Source organism: Talpa europaea (genome assembly GCF_964194135.1).
Source record: "Talpa europaea genome assembly, chromosome: 8".
In the NCBI taxonomy this organism is placed as follows: Eukaryota; Metazoa; Chordata; class Mammalia; order Eulipotyphla; family Talpidae; genus Talpa; species Talpa europaea.
In genome coordinates, this window is record NC_140075.1 from 21,502,409 (window position 1) to 21,521,889 (window position 19,481).

At 37.4% G+C, this 19,481-nt stretch overlaps 1 protein-coding gene across 2 annotated transcripts in view; it reads right to left on the reverse strand.

Moving 5' to 3' along the window:
• Positions 1-480: 480 nt before the first annotated feature.
• ETFA (electron transfer flavoprotein subunit alpha) overlaps positions 481-19,481 on the reverse strand; it is an 82,535-nt gene continuing 63,534 nt past the window's right edge. For both annotated transcript variants that reach the window (XM_084239976.1, XM_084239975.1), the window contains 2 exons: positions 14,004-14,084; positions 481-610 (listed from right to left, as the gene is read on the reverse strand). In XM_084239976.1, the coding sequence (XP_084096102.1) occupies positions 572-610; positions 14,004-14,084 (120 nt within the window). In that variant the 3' untranslated portion in view covers positions 481-571. The remainder of the gene's footprint in view (positions 611-14,003; positions 14,085-19,481) is intronic.

The window sequence follows — 19,481 nt, forward strand, 5'->3', positions numbered from 1 at the left end:
TCTCAACATGAAATGGAAAATTAAAATGCAAGTCAACTGATCACTTTCAGTGGTTCACGTTTTAGTCGGTTCTGCTTCTATCACACTAGTGATGTTTTCTGGACACAAGGGGATACTTTATTTTCATGCATTTCTTTAACTTGAAATTTGTCAATCTAGTTCCCGTCTCCTTTCAACAACTGGACTAGTTAGATTAGGCCAGCAGGGACACATGTTGACAATCTTGCCTGAACCATACAGTCCTCTGTGAACATGACAGGCAACAGAAAAAGAAATGGATTTTTATTCCCTTCAATTTTTTCTTTAAGAAGCGAGAGATCTTTCTGGTGGCAGTTTTAAGGCTGTGGAAAGGCTTTATTATGTTTATTAAAGAATTAGTAAATTTCAAAAAATAATTGTTTGGAAACAAATAATTCAAAGGAAACATGATAGCCCCATAAAAAAGCTTTTTTATCATGTTAAAATTTTTCCTCAAATTGAAAGTAGCTCTCCATGCTTTCCAATGATTATAACATCCACAAATGTCTTTGATTTCTGCTGACATAATTTTCCTTCTTAAGACATTTCTGACTCATTTTTTCTTCAACAGCTCAGTCATCTCAGGAACTACCTGCAAGATAAAGGGAAGAAAGGTAATTAAGCAGTTCAAGCCTTCACTGTAACAGAGTCACCAGGAGGCCAAGAGAAACACATGGGAGTCACTGCTGGGACGCACGCTGCCCTCTCCCCACCAGGAAGGCCCTGTCCTCCTGTGGCCCCTCCTCCCGTTCATGGGGAGACCACAGCCACTTGTGACACATGGCTAGTAGGGCCAAGAGCCCACTCACTGCCTAGCAGCCATTTGACCCTACCCCAAAAACACAGAAATAGGAAACCCAATTTTTCTTGTCTGTGCTAAGAACAATAAGTATTTTCTACCTTCATATTCCCCAGAATTCCTCCTTCTCTTATTGCATTCCTGCCTCTCCCTCAACATCCACACCAAAGTCTCTAACTCACCATGACTCCCGTGAACATCCTCATTTTCCCTTTTTCGTTCATTCATCATTCACTCATTTCATAAACACTGTAACTGCTTCATCAGCAAAAGTCTCTATCTTTTGGCTCATAAAAATGAGCTGCATGCTGCACATTTAATATCATCACTCTTGGGGAGGGCCCAGCAGCCAAAGGTCAGCAGTGACCATCTGGGAGAGTGCCCTTTGGCCCACACACAGCAATAGAGGCTGTGCATCCCTACACTGAGCCCACCAGGCCCTGTATGTGAAGATGCACAGGTAGGGGGAGAGACCAGCAGCATACAGAGAGACCTGGTGACCTTCAGGACTAGTGCCCATCACCCCATCCATACCATCACAGTCCTGGTGAAATACGGTGTGACTACACTGGACCCGGCCTGACCACCAGTACCTGACATCCCAATAGAAGCAATCTGAAGTCATGCCTGCTGGCACCAGTGGAGCAGTGGTCCTGCATGTATAACAAATCCGAAAGCAAACAACAGGGATAAAGAAAAGTACACACAGCTAAGCAAGCCATCTGGGTAACAGCGCACAACAAACTCAACAACATTAACATGGAAGAATTCCTCTGCCTGACAGAAAGAGAATTCTGAATTACCATGATTAAAAAACTTAAAGAAGAAGAAAAAAATGATATAAGAAATATACTCAATGGACTGAAGAATGAAACTGAGTTTTTGAATAAGAAAATAAAGGAAATGGAGGATCTTAAAAGATTAATGGAGGAGTATTCTGGGGAAAGCAAAGAAAGCAGAACTGATGAAATAAAAGTATGAAATCTGTACTCTTGAAGATACCGATATAAAAAGAACCAAAAAAGAAAGGGACAGAGGGCAACAAAGGAAAAAGAACAAAAAAACACTTCAAGAACTATCATACAGTGTGAGGAACAGAAATATAAGTAATAGAAATCCCAGATGGTAAAGAGTGACAAATGGAACTGAGAACCTATTCAACGAAATAATCAAAGAGAACTTCCCAAACATGAAGAAGGAAATGAAAACAGATAAAAGGAAGCCAGAGGAACACCAAATTACCATAATGAAAGTAGAACTACAGCAAGATACCTAATAGTGAATCTTCAAAAAGTCCAAAACAAAGAAAAGATAATTAAGTTGACCAGGGTTTAGAAACAGATAATTTATAAAGGAAAACCGATAAGGCTGACATCAGACTTCTCTGAAGAGACACCACAAACAAGAAGAGAATGGAACAACATATTTAAAAAACTCCAAGACAAAAAAACACCAGCCAAGAATACTGTATCCTGCCAAACTCTTCTTCCTATATGAGGGTTAAAATAAGGACCTTCTCAGACAAAATCTTCAGAAATTCACTACTACCATACTCCCACTCCAAGAAATATTACAAGAAGCCTTAAAATCTAAACTAACAGAGAAATGAACTGGAAGAACTGAACACAGCAATGAATACAAACACAAAATGACAAACAAAATGGCAATTATAGACTCCCATGAATCAATAATCACCCTATATGTAAATGGACTAAATCATCAATAAAAAGACAGAGCAGCAGGCTGAATTAGAAAACAGAACCCAAGCTTCTTCTGTCTCCAGGAAACACACTTAAGAGCCAAAGGTAAACATAGATTAAAAGTACAGGGCTGGAAAACAATCTTACAAGCAAATGGCCCCCAAAAGAAGGCAGGGGCAGCTATACATACATCAGATAAAATAGAATTCAAAATAAAAAAGGTGACAAGAGATACTGATGGGCACTACATAATGATCAAGGGGACAGTATACCAGCAAGTTATAACACTAAACAATATATATGCACCCAATGAAGAAGCACCAAAATACATTAGACAATTATTTTCAAGTCTGAAAACAGACACTGAAGAAGCTACACATGTGGTAGGATACTTCAATACCCCACTCTAACCAATGGACAGATCAACAAGACAAAAAACAAACAAGGAAACAATAACCCTTAACAAAGACCTAGAACACACGGGCTTAACAGATATCTATGGGACAATGCACCCAAACACATTGAAGACACATTCTTTTCAAATGCACACAGATCATTCTCCAGGATGGACCACAAGACAAACCTCAACAGACACATTAAGATCAAAATCATACCAACTAACTTGTCCAACCATCAAGGCATCAAACTAGAAATAAATTATGAAAAGAAAGCAATAAACCTTCTCTCCCTACCTTCTACCCTATTACATGGAGGCTGAAGGACATGCTACTGAAAGGCCACTGGATCAATGAGGAAATCAAAGAAGAAAGTAAGAAACAGAGACAAATGACAAAGACATAACTTTCCAGAATATATGGGACATATATATGGGAAAATATACAGCAATACAGGCGCACATCAAGAAGTAAGAAAGATTCCAAAAGCAACCACCTAATCTCCCATCTCAAAGAACTAGAAAAAGAACAACAAAAAGACCCAAAACCAGTAGAAGGAAATACTAAAAATTCAAGCAGAAATAAATGAAATAGAATTAAAGACAATCCAAAAGATCAATGAAACCAAAAGCTGGTTCTTTGAAAAAATAAACAAAATAGACAAACCTCTAAGCTTATAAAGAAAAAAAAGGGAGAAAACTCAGAAAGGATATTAAATAAAAAGAGAGGAAATTAGAATGGACACAGCAGAAATCTGGAGGATAATCAGAGAATACTATGAACATTTATTAGCAAATGAGTTTAACAATCTAGATGAAATGGACAAATTTTTAGAACGACATAATCATTCAAAGTTGAGTAAAGAGGAAATGAAAAATCTGAACAAGCCAATTATAAGCAGCAATATAAAAATAGTAATCAAAATCCTCCCCCAAACAAATGCCCAGGTCCAGAGGGCTTCACAAATGAGTTCTACCAAATGTTCAAAGATGAACTGGTGCCTATCCACAAAAACTTTCAAAAAATTGAGAAAGAAGGAATACTACCAAGCAACAACAGAAAACTACAGACCAATCTCCCTAATAAACAAAGAGGCAAAAATCCTCAACAAAATTCTAGCAAAACGAATCCAACGATGCCTCAAAAGGATAATATATCATGACCAAGTAGGATTTATATAAAGACACAAGGATGGGTCAACATTCAATTAATGTAATTCACCACATCAACAAAAGAAAAATAAAAACCATATGATCATATCAACAGATGCTGAGAAAGCATTCAATAAAGTACAACATCCATTCATGATGAAGGTCTTTGAAATTCTTGGAATAGAAGGAACTTACCTTAACTTAATAAAAGCCATATCTGACAAACCTACAGCCAGTATCATCCTTAATGATGAGAAACTGAAAGCCTTCTCTTTAAGATCTGAAACAATGCAAGCATTCTCACTTCTTTTCAACATAATACTGAAAAGTCCTCGCTAGAGCAATTAGGCAAGAGAAAGACATACACAGAGTCCAAACAGGGAAAGAAAAGTAAAACTATCATTATTTGTAGATGATTTGGTAATATATAGAGAGAACCCTAAAAATTCCAGAGAAAATCTATAAACAGTATAAAACAATAAACCAGTTTAGTATAAAGTAGCAGGATACGAAATCACACAAAAATCAGTAGCCTTCTCATATGCAAACAATCTATCTGAAGAAGAAATCAAGAAAACCACCCCATTCACAACTGCACCAAAAAAAAAAAAAAAAAATTTAAATACTTGTGAATAATGAAAGACTTTTATACAAGGAAAACTACAAAACACTGAAAAAAGAAATAGAAGACACAAAGAAATGGAAAGATATTCCTTGCTCATGGATTGGAAGAATTAACATTATCAAAATGGCCATCCTACCAAAAGCAATTTACAGATTCAATGTAATTCCAATAAAAATCTCAATGTCACTCCACTCTACAAAGAAACAGAACAAATATTGATGATCTTCATATGGAATCACAAAAAAAAAATCTCGAATAGCCAAACTCTCCTAGCTAAAAAAAGAATTGAGGCATTATACTCCCAGACTTCAAACTATACTACAAAGCCATAATAATTAAAACAGCATAGTACTAAAACAAAAACAGACAAATAGACGAATGGAACCAAATGGAACCGAATTGAAAATCCAGAAATAAAACCAATGTATGTGGTCAACTAATCGATGACAAAGGAGCAAAGGTCATACACGGGGACAAGAATAGTCTCAATAGTGGTGTTGAGAAAATGGGACCACTGCATGCAAAAGAATGAAACTAGACTACTGCTTCACACCATACACAAAAACCAACTCAAAATGGATAGACCTGAAAGCAAGCCCTGAAACCAAGCAACAGGTATAGAAGAAAACACAGGCAAAACATACCATGCCATACATCTCTGACACAGCTTTAAACACTCATCTCCCAAGCAAAGAAAATGCAGGAAAAGATAACAGCTGGGACTACAGCAAAATAAAGCCTGTACAGTAAAAGAAACAATAACCAAAATGAAGAGACACCCTACAGATTGGAAGAAAATATTTGCACTCCATACAACTGATAAGAGACTTATACCAAAGATTGACAAAGAGCTTACACACTCAACAAAAACAAAGCAAACAACCCAGTCAAAATATGGGCAGAAGACAGTTCTTCTCCAAAGAGGAAACACAGATGGTCAACCGGAATATGAAAAAAAGCTCTATTTCACTTATCAGGGAAATGTAAATCAAAACCATAATGAGATACCACCTCACACCAGTGAGAATGGCCCACATTAAAAAAAGCGACAACAGGAACTCCCCTGGTGGCGCAGGCGGTTGAGCGCAGCGCTGTGAAGCTGTCCGCAGCCTCTGCAGTGCCGGTTCAATCCCAGCCGGCCAGCGAGGGTCCCACATGGTGCAGCAGACCTCTCCTGCCGCGCCCACTGCTCCCCTCAGCAGTGTATTTTGCAGGTCTGTCTGTTCTGTTCCCCGCTCTGTCTCTGGTGAATTGTCTCACCCTCCTGTGAATCTGGCCTGTATCCCACTTCTTGTATAAATAAAAAACAAACAAAAAAAAACTTACAACAAATGTGGTGAGGATGTGGAAAAAAGGGAACCCTCTTACATTGACAATGGAAATACAAACTGGTCCAACCAGTATGAAAAGCTGTGTGGAGGATACTCACATAATTAAAAATGGATCTATCACAGAAACCAGCAATTCCACTCCTAGGAATCTACTATTTACAGTAGCTAAGATATGGAAACAACCCAAACGCCCAAAAACAGATGACTGGATCAAGAAGATGTGGTATATATACACAATGGAATATTACTCAGCAATCAAAAGAGATAAAATCATGCCATTCACAGCAATATGGTTGGAGCTGGAAGGGATTATGCACAGTGAAATAAGCCTGAAGGAAAAAGAAAAATATCAGATGATATCACTTATAGGAGAAAAATACAGGGAAGCCAAATAAAGGGTCAAAAAAAGAAAAAAGAAAAGTTGTAGGCAACTATAGATCTGGGCTTAAAACAAGGGAGGGGGAGAAAAAGGAATCAGAACAGGGGACGGAAGTGCACAAGTGACCATGGTGATAGTTCATAGATGTGGTGGTGAGATATTTACGCAGATTACACCTGAGGGGAGAAATTAAATAGTGTACAAAAATGAACAGCAATGTAAACAAATTTAAAAATTAATAAAAGAAAAAAATCACTTTTTAAAAAATTTTTTTTATTTACACATACAAGAAGTGGGGTGCAGAACAGAGGTGCACGAAGTGGGGTGACAGGATTCACCAGAGACAGAGTGGGGAGCAGAACAAACAGACTGACTGAAATACACTGCTGAGAGGAGCAGCGGGCAAGACAGGAGAGGACTGCTGCTCCTTGTGGTAGCTCCCTGGCCTGGGATCAAACTCATGCCACAGTGGCTGACAATAGCTTGATAGTGCTGTGACTTAACCCCTGCACTACCAGGAAGGCCCACATCATCACTCTTTGTTAAAATCAAGGTTGTGCACTAATGCAGAGGCTGGTCAGCAGCAGTAAGAAACTACAGCAAGGGGAAACTGACCGACTTGGCTCCCATTTTTAAAAGGATTCATTTACTTAGTCTTGGCAGTATGGTGGGGCAGTTCTGTGACAGCCTGAACAAAAGAGGAGAGCTGAGCTGACTGCAGGGGAATGTCACACGGAGCTCACCTGAAAACATGCCCAGTCACTTGTATAAAACATCAATTACTGAGTCTTCCAATGGGCTGCCAACTGCCCTGCCTCACAAAGATCCCAGCTGAACACACCACTGATGAATACAGCCTCTCAATTATTTAAGAGAGCTACATTTCCATTAGGTGGAAATAATGTGTTCGTACAAAATTTATTAAGGAAATTGTCGACATGTTGTTTCTTCCGAATGTCACTCTGTCTCCAGCCTATTAAAAGGTGCATGTTTACCATGGAGCCCGGCGGCATTAGCTCAGGGGCAGCATTAATGTTGGCACCACTTCTCCCAGCTCCCCTCAGTGGAAAGACTATGAGCTATGCCAGCCACAGGGAAGACATGTTAAACGAGCCTCAAGTGGGACTTAGGTGTATCATGAAAAATAGGCTAGAGCTCTTTTATGAGAAACATTAATTTGGTTTAAAATATGCACTTTAAAAAAAAAAGTTACAAAATATCCCTCTGCCATACTCCCCCCACTCATCATCTATGCTGTTTTTATTAGATCAACATAAGACTTCCCCAGTACATGCCTTAAAGATGCTGTTAATTCGGGTTCACTGGCTGTCTGATGACCTGAGCATTCCAAAAGGTTTGGACTCTTGTTTCTATTCTATTTTAAATATGTACAGGCAGCACCCTATACACTAGGAGTAAACTTAATTTTAAAGATCTACTGACGTAAATCACAGACTATGCATTTCACTATATGTATTTACGGTACATACAATGGGAGCCAGAGAAGTCAGGACTGATTTCTGCCCTCAGTGAGGTGAACAGACAGAGGTCTATGAGTCACTCAATCAGAAATGTACTCGTCTTGCACTATCATGTGAGAGGATGAAAACAATGGCATTAAATGCTCTAAATTTAGGATTCCTGAGGAAGGAGAAATTAATGTGGTCCAGGAAAACTCAAAACAGTAATATGGATGGGGAAAAAAGATTGAGGACAAAAAAATGAGGTGGCAGTCAGAGATAAACACCGCAGGTGCCAGAGTAATGGGATTGGAAAGACTAGTGAATATTTGTCCTGGAGAGAAGCGGAAAAGATTTAAAAATACGGGTATTATCAAATCTGAGATAGGAACAAATAGTTTCTTCAACAAAGAAAATGAAATGTTATTCCTATAACTTTTATACTCCAAACATAAAATTTAGTGGGCACACTATTCCTTATAAAGTCACTAGTTTAATAGCTATATGTACTTGCCATGTGTCACACAGTTTGAAATTTTAAATTTTGACATATAAATTTGGTCTAAAAAGTCTTTGTACAAGTTATTTATTGATATAATATTCTCTTTAAGATATCACTCCAGAATGAACTGACCCATTACCATGATTACATGATTACAATTCCCAAGTGATTACATTTTGAAATGTTGCTATGCCTAAAACATATTTACTAAACCACCTTTGATCAAAATTACTATAATACTGATATAAAATCAATTAACAAGAAGAAAACTGAAAATTATCAATGTGAAGACTGAACAACATCCAAGAAAGCAACGAATGGGCCAAAGAAAAAAATCAAAAGAGAAATACTTTGAGACAAATGAAAACAGAAATACACATAACAAAACATAAAGGAAGCATCAAAAGTAGTTCCAAGCAGGAAGTTCAAAAAATAAACATCTACCCTCAAGAAACAAGAAAGATCTCAAATAAAGAATCTAACTTTATATTTCAAGGAACTAAGATCAGATGGGAAATAGATGAACTAGAGATTAAAAGAAAAAGGATCAATAAAACTAAAAGCCAGTTATTTGAAAAGATAAATAAAATTGACAAACTGTTAAACTCACCAAGTTAAAAAAGAGGAAGCAAGGAAATAACATCAGAAAAGAAAGAAGATACAATTGATACTGAAAAAAGACAAAGGAGAATAAACGACTACTATGAATAATTATATGTCAACGAATTGGACAACAACCTATCAACATAGAGACATACAACCTAGAAAGACTGAGTCAAGGAAAAACATAAATAAATAATTTTTTTAGAAAGAAGAAAAAAATTTGAACAGACTGATTAGTGATAAGGAGACAGAATCAATAATCAGAAACCTCTGACAAACGAAAGTCCAGGACCAGATGGCTGCACTGGTGAATTCTACCAAACATTTAAAAAATGTACAACAGTCTTTCTCAAATTCTCCCCCCCAAAAAAACAAAACAAAAACAGAAGAGGGAACAATTCCAAACTCATCTTACGAAGCCAGCATTATCCTGATACCAAAACCAGATAAAGATGCCACAAGAAAAAAAAAAATTACAGGTCAATAGCCCCGGGTAAATGCAAAAATTATTAACAAAATACTAGGAAATAAAACTTAACAATACATTAATGTATCATGTACCATTATAAGTGGAATTCTTTATTCCAGGTATGCAAAGATGATGGGTGCAAAATCCATAAATCAACCAATGATTGAGAAAATGAAGGATAAAAGCCACATATTATTTCAACAAGGTGCAGAAAATGTGTTTGACAAAATTCAACATCCATTTATGATAAAAACTTCAATAAGCTGGCATGGAGGGAATATACTTTTATTTATGTACTTTTATTCACTGATTAAAAGTTGACTGAAAGCTGAAAAGTCTTCCTTTAAAAGATAGCAAACAAGGATGCCCATTCACATAGTACTGGAGGTTCTAGCCAGGGCAATTAGACAAGAAAATGAAAAGGCAGCCAAAATAATCCTGAGAGAAACAAAAATGGAAGTATCATGCTCCCTGGCCTCAAATTATACTACAAACCTAGAGCAATCAAAACAACATAGTATTAAAATTTTTAAAAGCACACCAAAATAAGGAATATAATAAAGAGCTCAGAAGTAAACCCTCACACATACATCAATAGCGAGTGTATGACAAAGGAGCCAAGAACATACAATGGATCAGTAAATGGTGCTGGGAAAACTGAGGAGCCATATATACTAAAATTAATTCAAAATGAATGAAACATTTGAATATAGAATCTGAAACCATAGTCTAACAGAAGAAAGCATAGATAAGCTCTTTGACTTTAAGTCTCAGTGATGTCTTTTGTGGATTCATCTCCAATAGCAAGAAAAACAGAAGAACTTAAACAAATGGGTCTGGGTCCCTAATAAACTAAAAAGTTCCTCAGCAGCAAAAGAAACCTCATCAAAACAAAAAGGTGAGGGCCTCCCCGGTGGCGCAGCGGTTGAGCGCTGGGTTGCGAACCTTCCCGCGGCCTCTACGGCGCCGGTTCGATCCCCGGCTGCTCCCTGGCCACCGGAGGATGGTCCCACATGGCGCGTAGACCTCTCCTGCCGCCCGCTGCTCCCCTCAGCAGTGTACTTCGGTCCTTCTGCCTGTTCTGCTCCCTGCTCTGGCTCTGGTGAATTCTCTCACCCTCCCGCGCTTCTGACTGTACCCAGTGCATGTGTAAACAAAACAAACAAACAAATAAACATGCCTCTATAAAAATAAAAAAATAATAAAAAAAACAAAACAAAAAGGTGAATTGGAGAAGATATCTGCAAACCATAATAAACAACTCATACAACTCAAAAGCAAAGAAACTCCATATAACTCAACTAAAAAATGGGCAAAAGATCCAAATGGGCATTTCAAGAAAGAAGACATACTAATGGCCAACAGACACATAAAAAAATAATCAGCCTTGCATTGAGGAAATCACAGCCATGAGATTTAAGCTCACACCAATTGTAATGGTTATTACCAAAAAAATTAAAAAATAGTAAGTGTTGGTGAGGATACCGAGAAAAATGAACTCTTGTCAACTGTTGGTCGGAATGTAAAAAGCCAATATGGAAAACAATGGAGGTTCCCCAAAAGATTAAAAATAGAACTATCATATCATTCAGGAATCCTACTTCCAGATATTTACCCAAAGACTATGGAAACACTAATTCAAAAAGATATAGTCACCCCTGTGATTACAACTATTCATAAGAGCAAGGATATCCATCACAAGTGGCCACTGATCGATAAATGGATAAAAATGTGGGATACACAGACAATGGAATACTACACTACTCAACTGTAAAAAAAAAAAAAAAAAAAAAAAAAAAAAGGCCATTTGTGAAAACATGGGTGGACCTTGAGAGGATTAAGCTAGGTGAAATAAGTTAGATGGAGAAAGAAATCTCACCTACATGTGGATTAATACTATTACACATTTGACAGTTGCCAAGATAATTAATCTTCAAAGTTCTCTTTATAAGAAGCAAGATAATGTGTAACTATGCAAGGAAATGGATGTTAACTAAACTTACTGTGGTGATCACTTCACAATATAAATAAATATATGCAATATACACATACATACACAATATATATAAATATTGAATCAGATGTGCATCTGAAATTAATATAACTTATGTCAATTATAATTACAATAAAAAAGATACAAATAAGCCATTTGAATATAAAACACAAATCTATTTTTTAAAAGATAATGTTAAAAGTAAATATAATACCAACAAACAACAGCAAAAAATAATTACTATAACATTCAGCTGTTACACAGATTTTTATTTGAACTGAGAAAACAACTGGATTGAGTATTGTCTAGGTCGCTAGAGTTTCTCAAAGATGTGGTCTTTTTTACTGCAGCTTATCTAAGTTACAGAATGAACCCCGAGCTCCAGTGGAAGAGCTGGAAAGGCAGAGAGACGGGAGAAAGAATGGTCAGGAGCCCGGATTACTGGTGGGTAATTCCCCAAACCACACTGGGAAATATGAGACACAGACAACTTAAAATAAATGCATCTCACTTGTGTTACTCATGTAATAACAAAGAGGCTGCAAATCAAGCAGTATTTTTAATATTTTCAAAATCTTTAACTAGTTTTCTTTGACTGCATTTTTAAGGCCTGATTAAAGCCTTTCCCTTTGTATTAATCAAAGATACACATAGCTGTGCTTCAGAACTTCTGAGCAGTCACTACTTTCATTCTAGCTAAAAGCAAATAAACATGATTCAGTCCAGACAGTCTCATTATAGTAAAAATGTGAGCCTCCTACAACACCGAAAATAGTTTGACTGGATGATTTTTTTGTGGATCTTCCCACATCTACTTTTAGGACTCTCACCAAGCAATCTCTGAGCACAGAGACACACCAAATACAGACAAATGTACTCTTTCAAGACAAGCCTGGGAGCTGTCACAAGTAAGAGGTACAATGTGCATGGTACATTATTTCAGCAACAATTGTTACAGAAATGCCTCTGCCCCATTGCAAGTGTCTGGTGGGACCATCACAAATCTTCATTGTTTAACATTTCACCCTTTCATCAAGCGCGTTCTACATGTGAGTTTTAGTACACAGCATACAAGCAACCAAAAAATCATACCTTAAACAAAATTACAACAAACTTATTAAAATATTCTTGAGAAAAAATAAAAAGCAACTACAATGGATGCCTGTTTGCAGACTTATCAATATGGCACATGGTTAAGGTTCAGAAAGTACTTAATTTCATTTTTAAATTAATACTTCTATCCATGTTTCATTGCCACTTGAACAGTGTTAGCTTATACAAAGATACAAAAAATTCCTTTTTCTCAAACTAACTCCCCCCCCCCCCCACTGGGTTGTCTTAGTGGCCATTACTGTTTGTTCTTACACAGCTGGGCCAGGTAACAGGAACAGCTGACCTATCTGAGCCCTAAAGTTCACATATAAGACCTCTCATCATCAAAGAAGGGTTGTGTGCTTCCTAGGGCAAGATATGGGCTCTCTGGAAAGTGGAGGGCAGGAGGAGGGGAGGGGGAAAGGAGGATGCTCTTTGCTGACCCAGGGTAGCAGCCCCATTCAAGTTTCTATATGCGGTCTGGCTCTTTGCTGAGTAATTACTGAGCTGTGAAAGGGATGTGAACATATACTTTAAAGACTAGACAGAAGCCCTCTCAAAGTGCTAGCATTATTTCATATGGATCTTATACAATGCTGGTGAAGCCAAGGCAATGGGCCATCCTTTTATGCGGAGATCATCCCCTGGTTCTGGTCGCAGACTGCAGTCTCTCCATCAAGGTACACGGCTGCTTGTTGTGGTTCTTTGGGGAAGATTTCCCATGCCTGCCACCCCACTTCATCACAAGGTTGGATGCTATTTCAAAACATCAATCCCGCATGATTACCGCACAAGATAACCTAGCATCTTATACGCAGGGCTGGGAACAAGAGGTCAGGTCATGCATGAGGAAATACCAGGTGTTCATCAGTAAATCACTAAACTCACTTCTCTCATGGGGAGGGTCATAGAGAGGTATGATAGGGTAGAAAGAACACTGATAAAAGTGAATTGCAAGACAAATGCGAAGTAAGTATTCTCTACACTTGTTAGATTAAGAAGGGCTTTCACTCTCAAACGTATCAATCAGACCATACCTGAGTCAGGTTAGGTTGAACTTGGGTGCCTGCTCTTCCTCTGGAAAGCTATAGTTTGGCAAATCTCTGAATGAGGGGATTTAATGTAAATTTCTTCAGGTATCTACTAAACATGATTCTAGGTTATAATTACTTGAGTCACTTTACACTGTGTATGAACTCAGCACCAGAAGCCAAGAGCCATGTGGATATTTTAAAAACAATATGGACTCCTTAAGAGGAAAGTTAAAATGCTCTATATAAATATTATGTATTTATTAGGACAAATTCACTTTAAGTAGTTCAAAGTTGTATACATATATTAATATATACAAATATATATCAATATATACACATGGACAGATACAAAAACAGACAAGGTTTTCCTATAAAAGCTTCTTCCCTCACCAGCTCTAAGAGGTTCTTGGCTGACACTCTAGGTAACAGCCATCACTCTCATGGCAGCTTACCTTAAATAAATCTGCAACTATTCCATAATCTGCCACTTGGAAAATTGGTGCTTCTGGGTCTTTGTTGATAGCTACAATCGTCTATAAAACAAAAAGAATTAGACTGTCATTAAGAAAACATATCACGGGCCTCCCTGGTGGCACAGCGGTTGAGCGCTGGGTTACGATGCTGTCCACAGCCTCTGCAGCGCCGGTTCGATCCCCGGCCGCCGGGTGAGGGTCCCACATGGCACGCAGACCTCTCCTGTCGCCCGCTGCTCCCCTCAGCAGTGTACTTCATCAGTCTGCCTGTTCTGATTCCTGCTCTGGCTCTGGTGAATTCTCTCACCCTCCCGCGCTTCTGACTGTACCCAGTGCTTGTATAAAAAATCTTAAAAAAAAAAAAGAAAAAGAAAACAAATCACATAGATTGATTTTTTTTAATTTTTTTTAAAGATTTATTTATTTATGTATACAAGTACTGGGTTACAGGCCAAAGGTGAGAGGGGTGAGAGGATTCACCAGAGAGAGTGGGGAGCAGAACAGGCAGACTGAAATACACTGCTGAGGGGAGCAGCGGGCGAAACAGAAGAGGTCTGCTGTGCCATGTGGGTTTCTCCCTGGCCGGGGATCAAACACATGCTTCAGTGGATGGCGACAGCTTCACAGTGTTGTCTTTAACCCCTGTGCCACCAGGAGGCTCCTAGATTGATGTTTTTTAAACTACAAATTTATATTCTTAAAAGTGTCTATGAAATAAGATAAACTGTATTTGGATTTGTCAATGTTACAACTTTTTAGAAATTCCTAGTTTGGAACATAAAATTATCTCCCACCCCTACCACCAGCCTATCACAATATTAAAAAAGATCTCAAATAATTTTTTAAAAAAAATATAGTTGATATAACAAATCAGAGGAGAGAATTCCAGAAAGATGGTAGAGCAGGAATCTTCTCATCTACACAATAATGCACTGGTAGGATCTGTCTAATTAGCCATTTTGGAATTCTAACTAAAATGTTAAACACCTACAACTTCAAGAGGAAGGTTTGGTGATAGATTTAAATGAGGTCAACTTCAGCTCTCAGAGTAGTAGCAGCTACACATATCTCTTCTCCAGACTCATGGACTGCAGCTTTGCACATGTTCCTGAAGCAGCAAGCACACTGCTTACAGATGGAGAGTGGGCAAAGAGAAGACTGTCCTCCCAATTATTAGAGATCTGTGCTTTGATCATTAACTGTTGCTTTGGATCAGGGTACACACAAAAAGAGAGTGAGCAGTATTACTGCACTTGACTTCCTCCACTGTGGCAAGTCCCACCCCTCCAGCTGAAGTTACTGCCAGGGGCTTTAAAAGGTCAATGAATTTTTTCTGTATCTCCTTCATTTTTCTCTTTTTTGGGTACAAACATCTAAGACTAAGACATTCAAAAGCAACTGCATATGTGAATAAAAATATCACAAGATGATTTCTGCCCAGGGAAAGATATAATTTCAGAAAAGACTTGAGAAGACCTTAAAGTTAAGGCCTTGGCAGTGAGACAAACTGTAACAATTAAAAAGCAAAACAAAAGGCCAAAAATGAACTCAATATTTTTTTTAAATGTCCAGTTTTCAACAAAAATATCACAAGGCAGGAAAAGAAACAGAAAAGTATGGCTCAGCAAAGAAAAAAGTCAACAGAAACTGTTCCTGAAAAAGACTGGTAGCAGATGTAAAACAACCATCTTAAAGACAGTCAATGAATTAAAGGAAGATGTGAAGAAAGTCAAGAAAATAATGTACAGTCAAAATGGAAACAGTGATAAAGAGAAAATTTACAAAGAAACGGTAGAGTTGAAATGCAGAATAACTGAAATTAAAATTTCACTAGAAGGCAGATATGAGTACACAAAGGAGAAAGTTAGCAAACTTGAAAACAGGACTACGGAAAATGAGCCTAAGCAACAGTAAGAAAGAAAGATTATGAAAACAGAGCCAAAGGGACCTCTGGGACAACATCAAAAGGATCAAGATACTCGTTATTGTGAAAATCCCAGAGAGGGCCTCCCTGGTGGTGCAAGGGGTTAAGTCTCAGCACTATCTGCAGCCACTGCAGCACAAGTTTGATCCCAGGCCAGGGAGTAAGCCACATGGTGCAGCAGACCTCTCCTGTCTCATCCACTGCTCCCATAAGCAGTGTATTTCAGTCAATCCACCTGTTCTGCTCCCCACCCTATCTCTGATGAATCCTCACACACACACACGCACACACACACACACACACACACACACACACACCCCTACCTCTGGCCTACACCCCAGCTCCTGTATGCATCAATAAATGTATCTTAAAAAAGAAAAAGAAAAAGAAAATCCCACAAAAGAGAGAAAGGGGCAGCAAGATCCAAAGAAAAATGTCTGAAATTTTTCATGAATTTGATGAAAGACATGAATATAAACACCTAAGAAGCTCAATTAAATCTAAGATAAACTCAGAGACCCACACTGAGACACATTATAATCAAACTTTTTGAAAGCCAAAGATAAGAGAATCTCAAAAGCAGCAAGAGAAGTGATTCACTGTATATAAAGGATACTCAATAAAATTTTATCAGATTTCTCACCAGAAATTTTCAAGGGCAGAGAGCAGTGGGTTGAGATATATATATATGTAATCATACCACATATGTCATACCATACATATACACACATATATATGGCGAAAGAAAAAAATACAATCAGCCCGAGTCCTATATTAATAAAAAACTGTCCTTCAAATGACATTTATTTGCAGAAATTGAAAAGACTCATCCTAAAATTCATATGGAATTTCAAGGGACTCTAAATAGTCAAAATAATCTTGAAAAAGAAAAAAGAAACTGGAGAATCTAAACTTTTTTACTTCAAAACTAACTACAAAGTTACAACAATTAAGGCAGTATGCTACTGGCATAAAGATATATATAGACCAATGGAACAGAATTGAGCCCAGAAATAAACACAAGTACATAGGGTCAAATGAATTTTGACAAGGGTGTCAAGACCATTCAATGGGGAAAGAACTAAATTTTAAGCAAACGGTTTTGGGGAAACTGGATATACACATGCAAAAGTATCAACTTTTACCCTTACCTATCACCATGTACAAAAATTAACTCTAGGGCCTCCCTGGTGGCGCAGCGGTTGCACGCTGGGCTGTGAAGCTGCCAGCAGCCTCTGCGGCACCAGTTCAATCCCTGGCTGCCAGGTGAGGGTCCCACATGGCATGTAGACCTCTCCTGCCGCCCGCTGCTCCCCTCAGCAGTGTACTTCGGTCCTTCTGCCTGTTCTGCTCCCTGCTCTGGCTCTGGTGAATTCTCTCACCCTCCCATGCTTCTGACTGTACCCAGTGCTTGTATAAATAAATAAATCTTTAAAAAAAAAATTAACACTAAATGGATCAGATATAAGATCTGAAACTAAAAACACTCGTAAAAGAAAATATAGGGCATTGGTTTCGGCAATGATTTCTTAGCTATGACATCAAAAGTACAAGCAATTAAAAAAAAAGACAAGTTGAGCTTTTTAATTTAATTAAAAATTAATTTAAATTTAAAATTTTTGTGGATCAAAAGACACCATGAATAGAGTAAAAACAGCAAGCCACAGAAGGTAAGAAAATATTTGCAAATCATATGTGATAAAGGATTTATAAATACATTTTTAAAAAACAAAGTCAAATGATTCCAAAGCAAGCAAAGAACTTGAATGAACACTTTTCCAAAGAAGAACTAAAAATGATCAATAAACACATTAAAAAAATGCTCAATGGTCACTAATCATTAGAGAACTGCAAATCAAAACTATAATGATATACTGCCTCATACCATTAGCATGGTACTATCCAAAATACCCAAAATAATTAAAAACATGGTCTTGAAAACATACTTCTTCAACCTCCAGGTTCATAGTATTATTTACAACAGCTAAAACATGGAAGAACCCAAGTGTCCATGAACAGATAAATGGATAAGCAAAATGTGATACATATATTCAATGGAATATTCCATCTTAAAAAGGGAATCCTGCTGTATGCTACAACATGAATGAGCACAAACGCTAAGTAAAATAAGCCAATCACAAAAAGAAAGTACATCCTCACTTTAACACTGTCAAGTTTCTTGAAAATTGTGACTTTAAGTCAAACAATAGATAAGGAAATCAGCTTTACCATAGACTGATATAAATAAAAGTTAGGTTCCCACAGCATAATTTTGTGGGAAAGTTCCAAATAAAGATGCAAGACACTTCTAATATTAAATAATCTTTATGTTCATTCCTTCATTTTCCAATCTCCTTGCTTATTCCAGCTCAGGTTTGAGGGTAATTGGAGCCTAATTCAGTAGTTCTGGGCACAACGTAGGAACCCCTCCCCACCCAGGGAAGACAGTCTTCCATTACAGGGTGCACACACACTCAGACTGAGACACATCAAGTAACCTAATGTACAAATCTCTGGGATATGGGAGGAAACCAGTATACCTGGAGAAAATCTTTGTAGACACAGGGTGTGTGTGCAAACTCCACACAGACAGTGGCCATGGCTGGGAAGTGACTTCCACCCCATCATTGTTACAAACAAAATGATGTTGAACGAAATGATGTTATTAAGGACCTGCTGTACCACATGATGATTCCACTTATATAAGGTACTTACAATAGTTGAAATCATAGAGACAGACAGTAGAGTTGTGGTTAGCCATGAGTTGGGGGGATATGTGAGGAGATTGAGGAGTTACTGCTTAACAGGGTATAGAGTTTTACAAGATAAAGAGTTCGAAGATAGTGGTGATGAATGAAGAAAACTAGGAATGTACTTAATACCACTTATAATGTACATTATTTAATTGCACACATAAAAATGATAAGCTGGTAAATTCTGTTCTGTTTTTCACCAGAAAAATATTTTTTAAGTACAGCACACTAAAAAATGTGGAACTTTAGTGTATGTAAGTTATAACTCAAAACTTTGACTTAAAAACACTTAAATTTCACAGGTCATAAAAAAAATTTAGGTACACTGAACAAAACCTATGGATGAAAGATTAAGTGGCTTATTTTATATTTGGTTGCTTTATCCAATAAAATAGCCAGAAAATTTACTTTATCAAATCATCATGAAATGTTATGATTAATGTCAATCTTCAGCTTATTTCATTTATAATTCATATTTCCAAACTACAAAATTTAACCTTACAATAGATCACAATGAATTATAATAATTCAAATCACTGCAAGCACCATTAAGTTTCTACCTATTACTCTATTTCATGAAAAGAGCTAAAATATTTGAAAACATTTTTTTATATAATCTTACTTAAAACAGGCTACCCAACGTATATGTAATTCCATTAGAGAGGCTCTATCTTCAAAGAAATGGGCAGAATATTCCAGAATATTTAAGATTGTAGCAATGTATGCATGCAGTCCACGTAAATACCAATCCAGAGAAACATGTTATCTATATTAGCATGT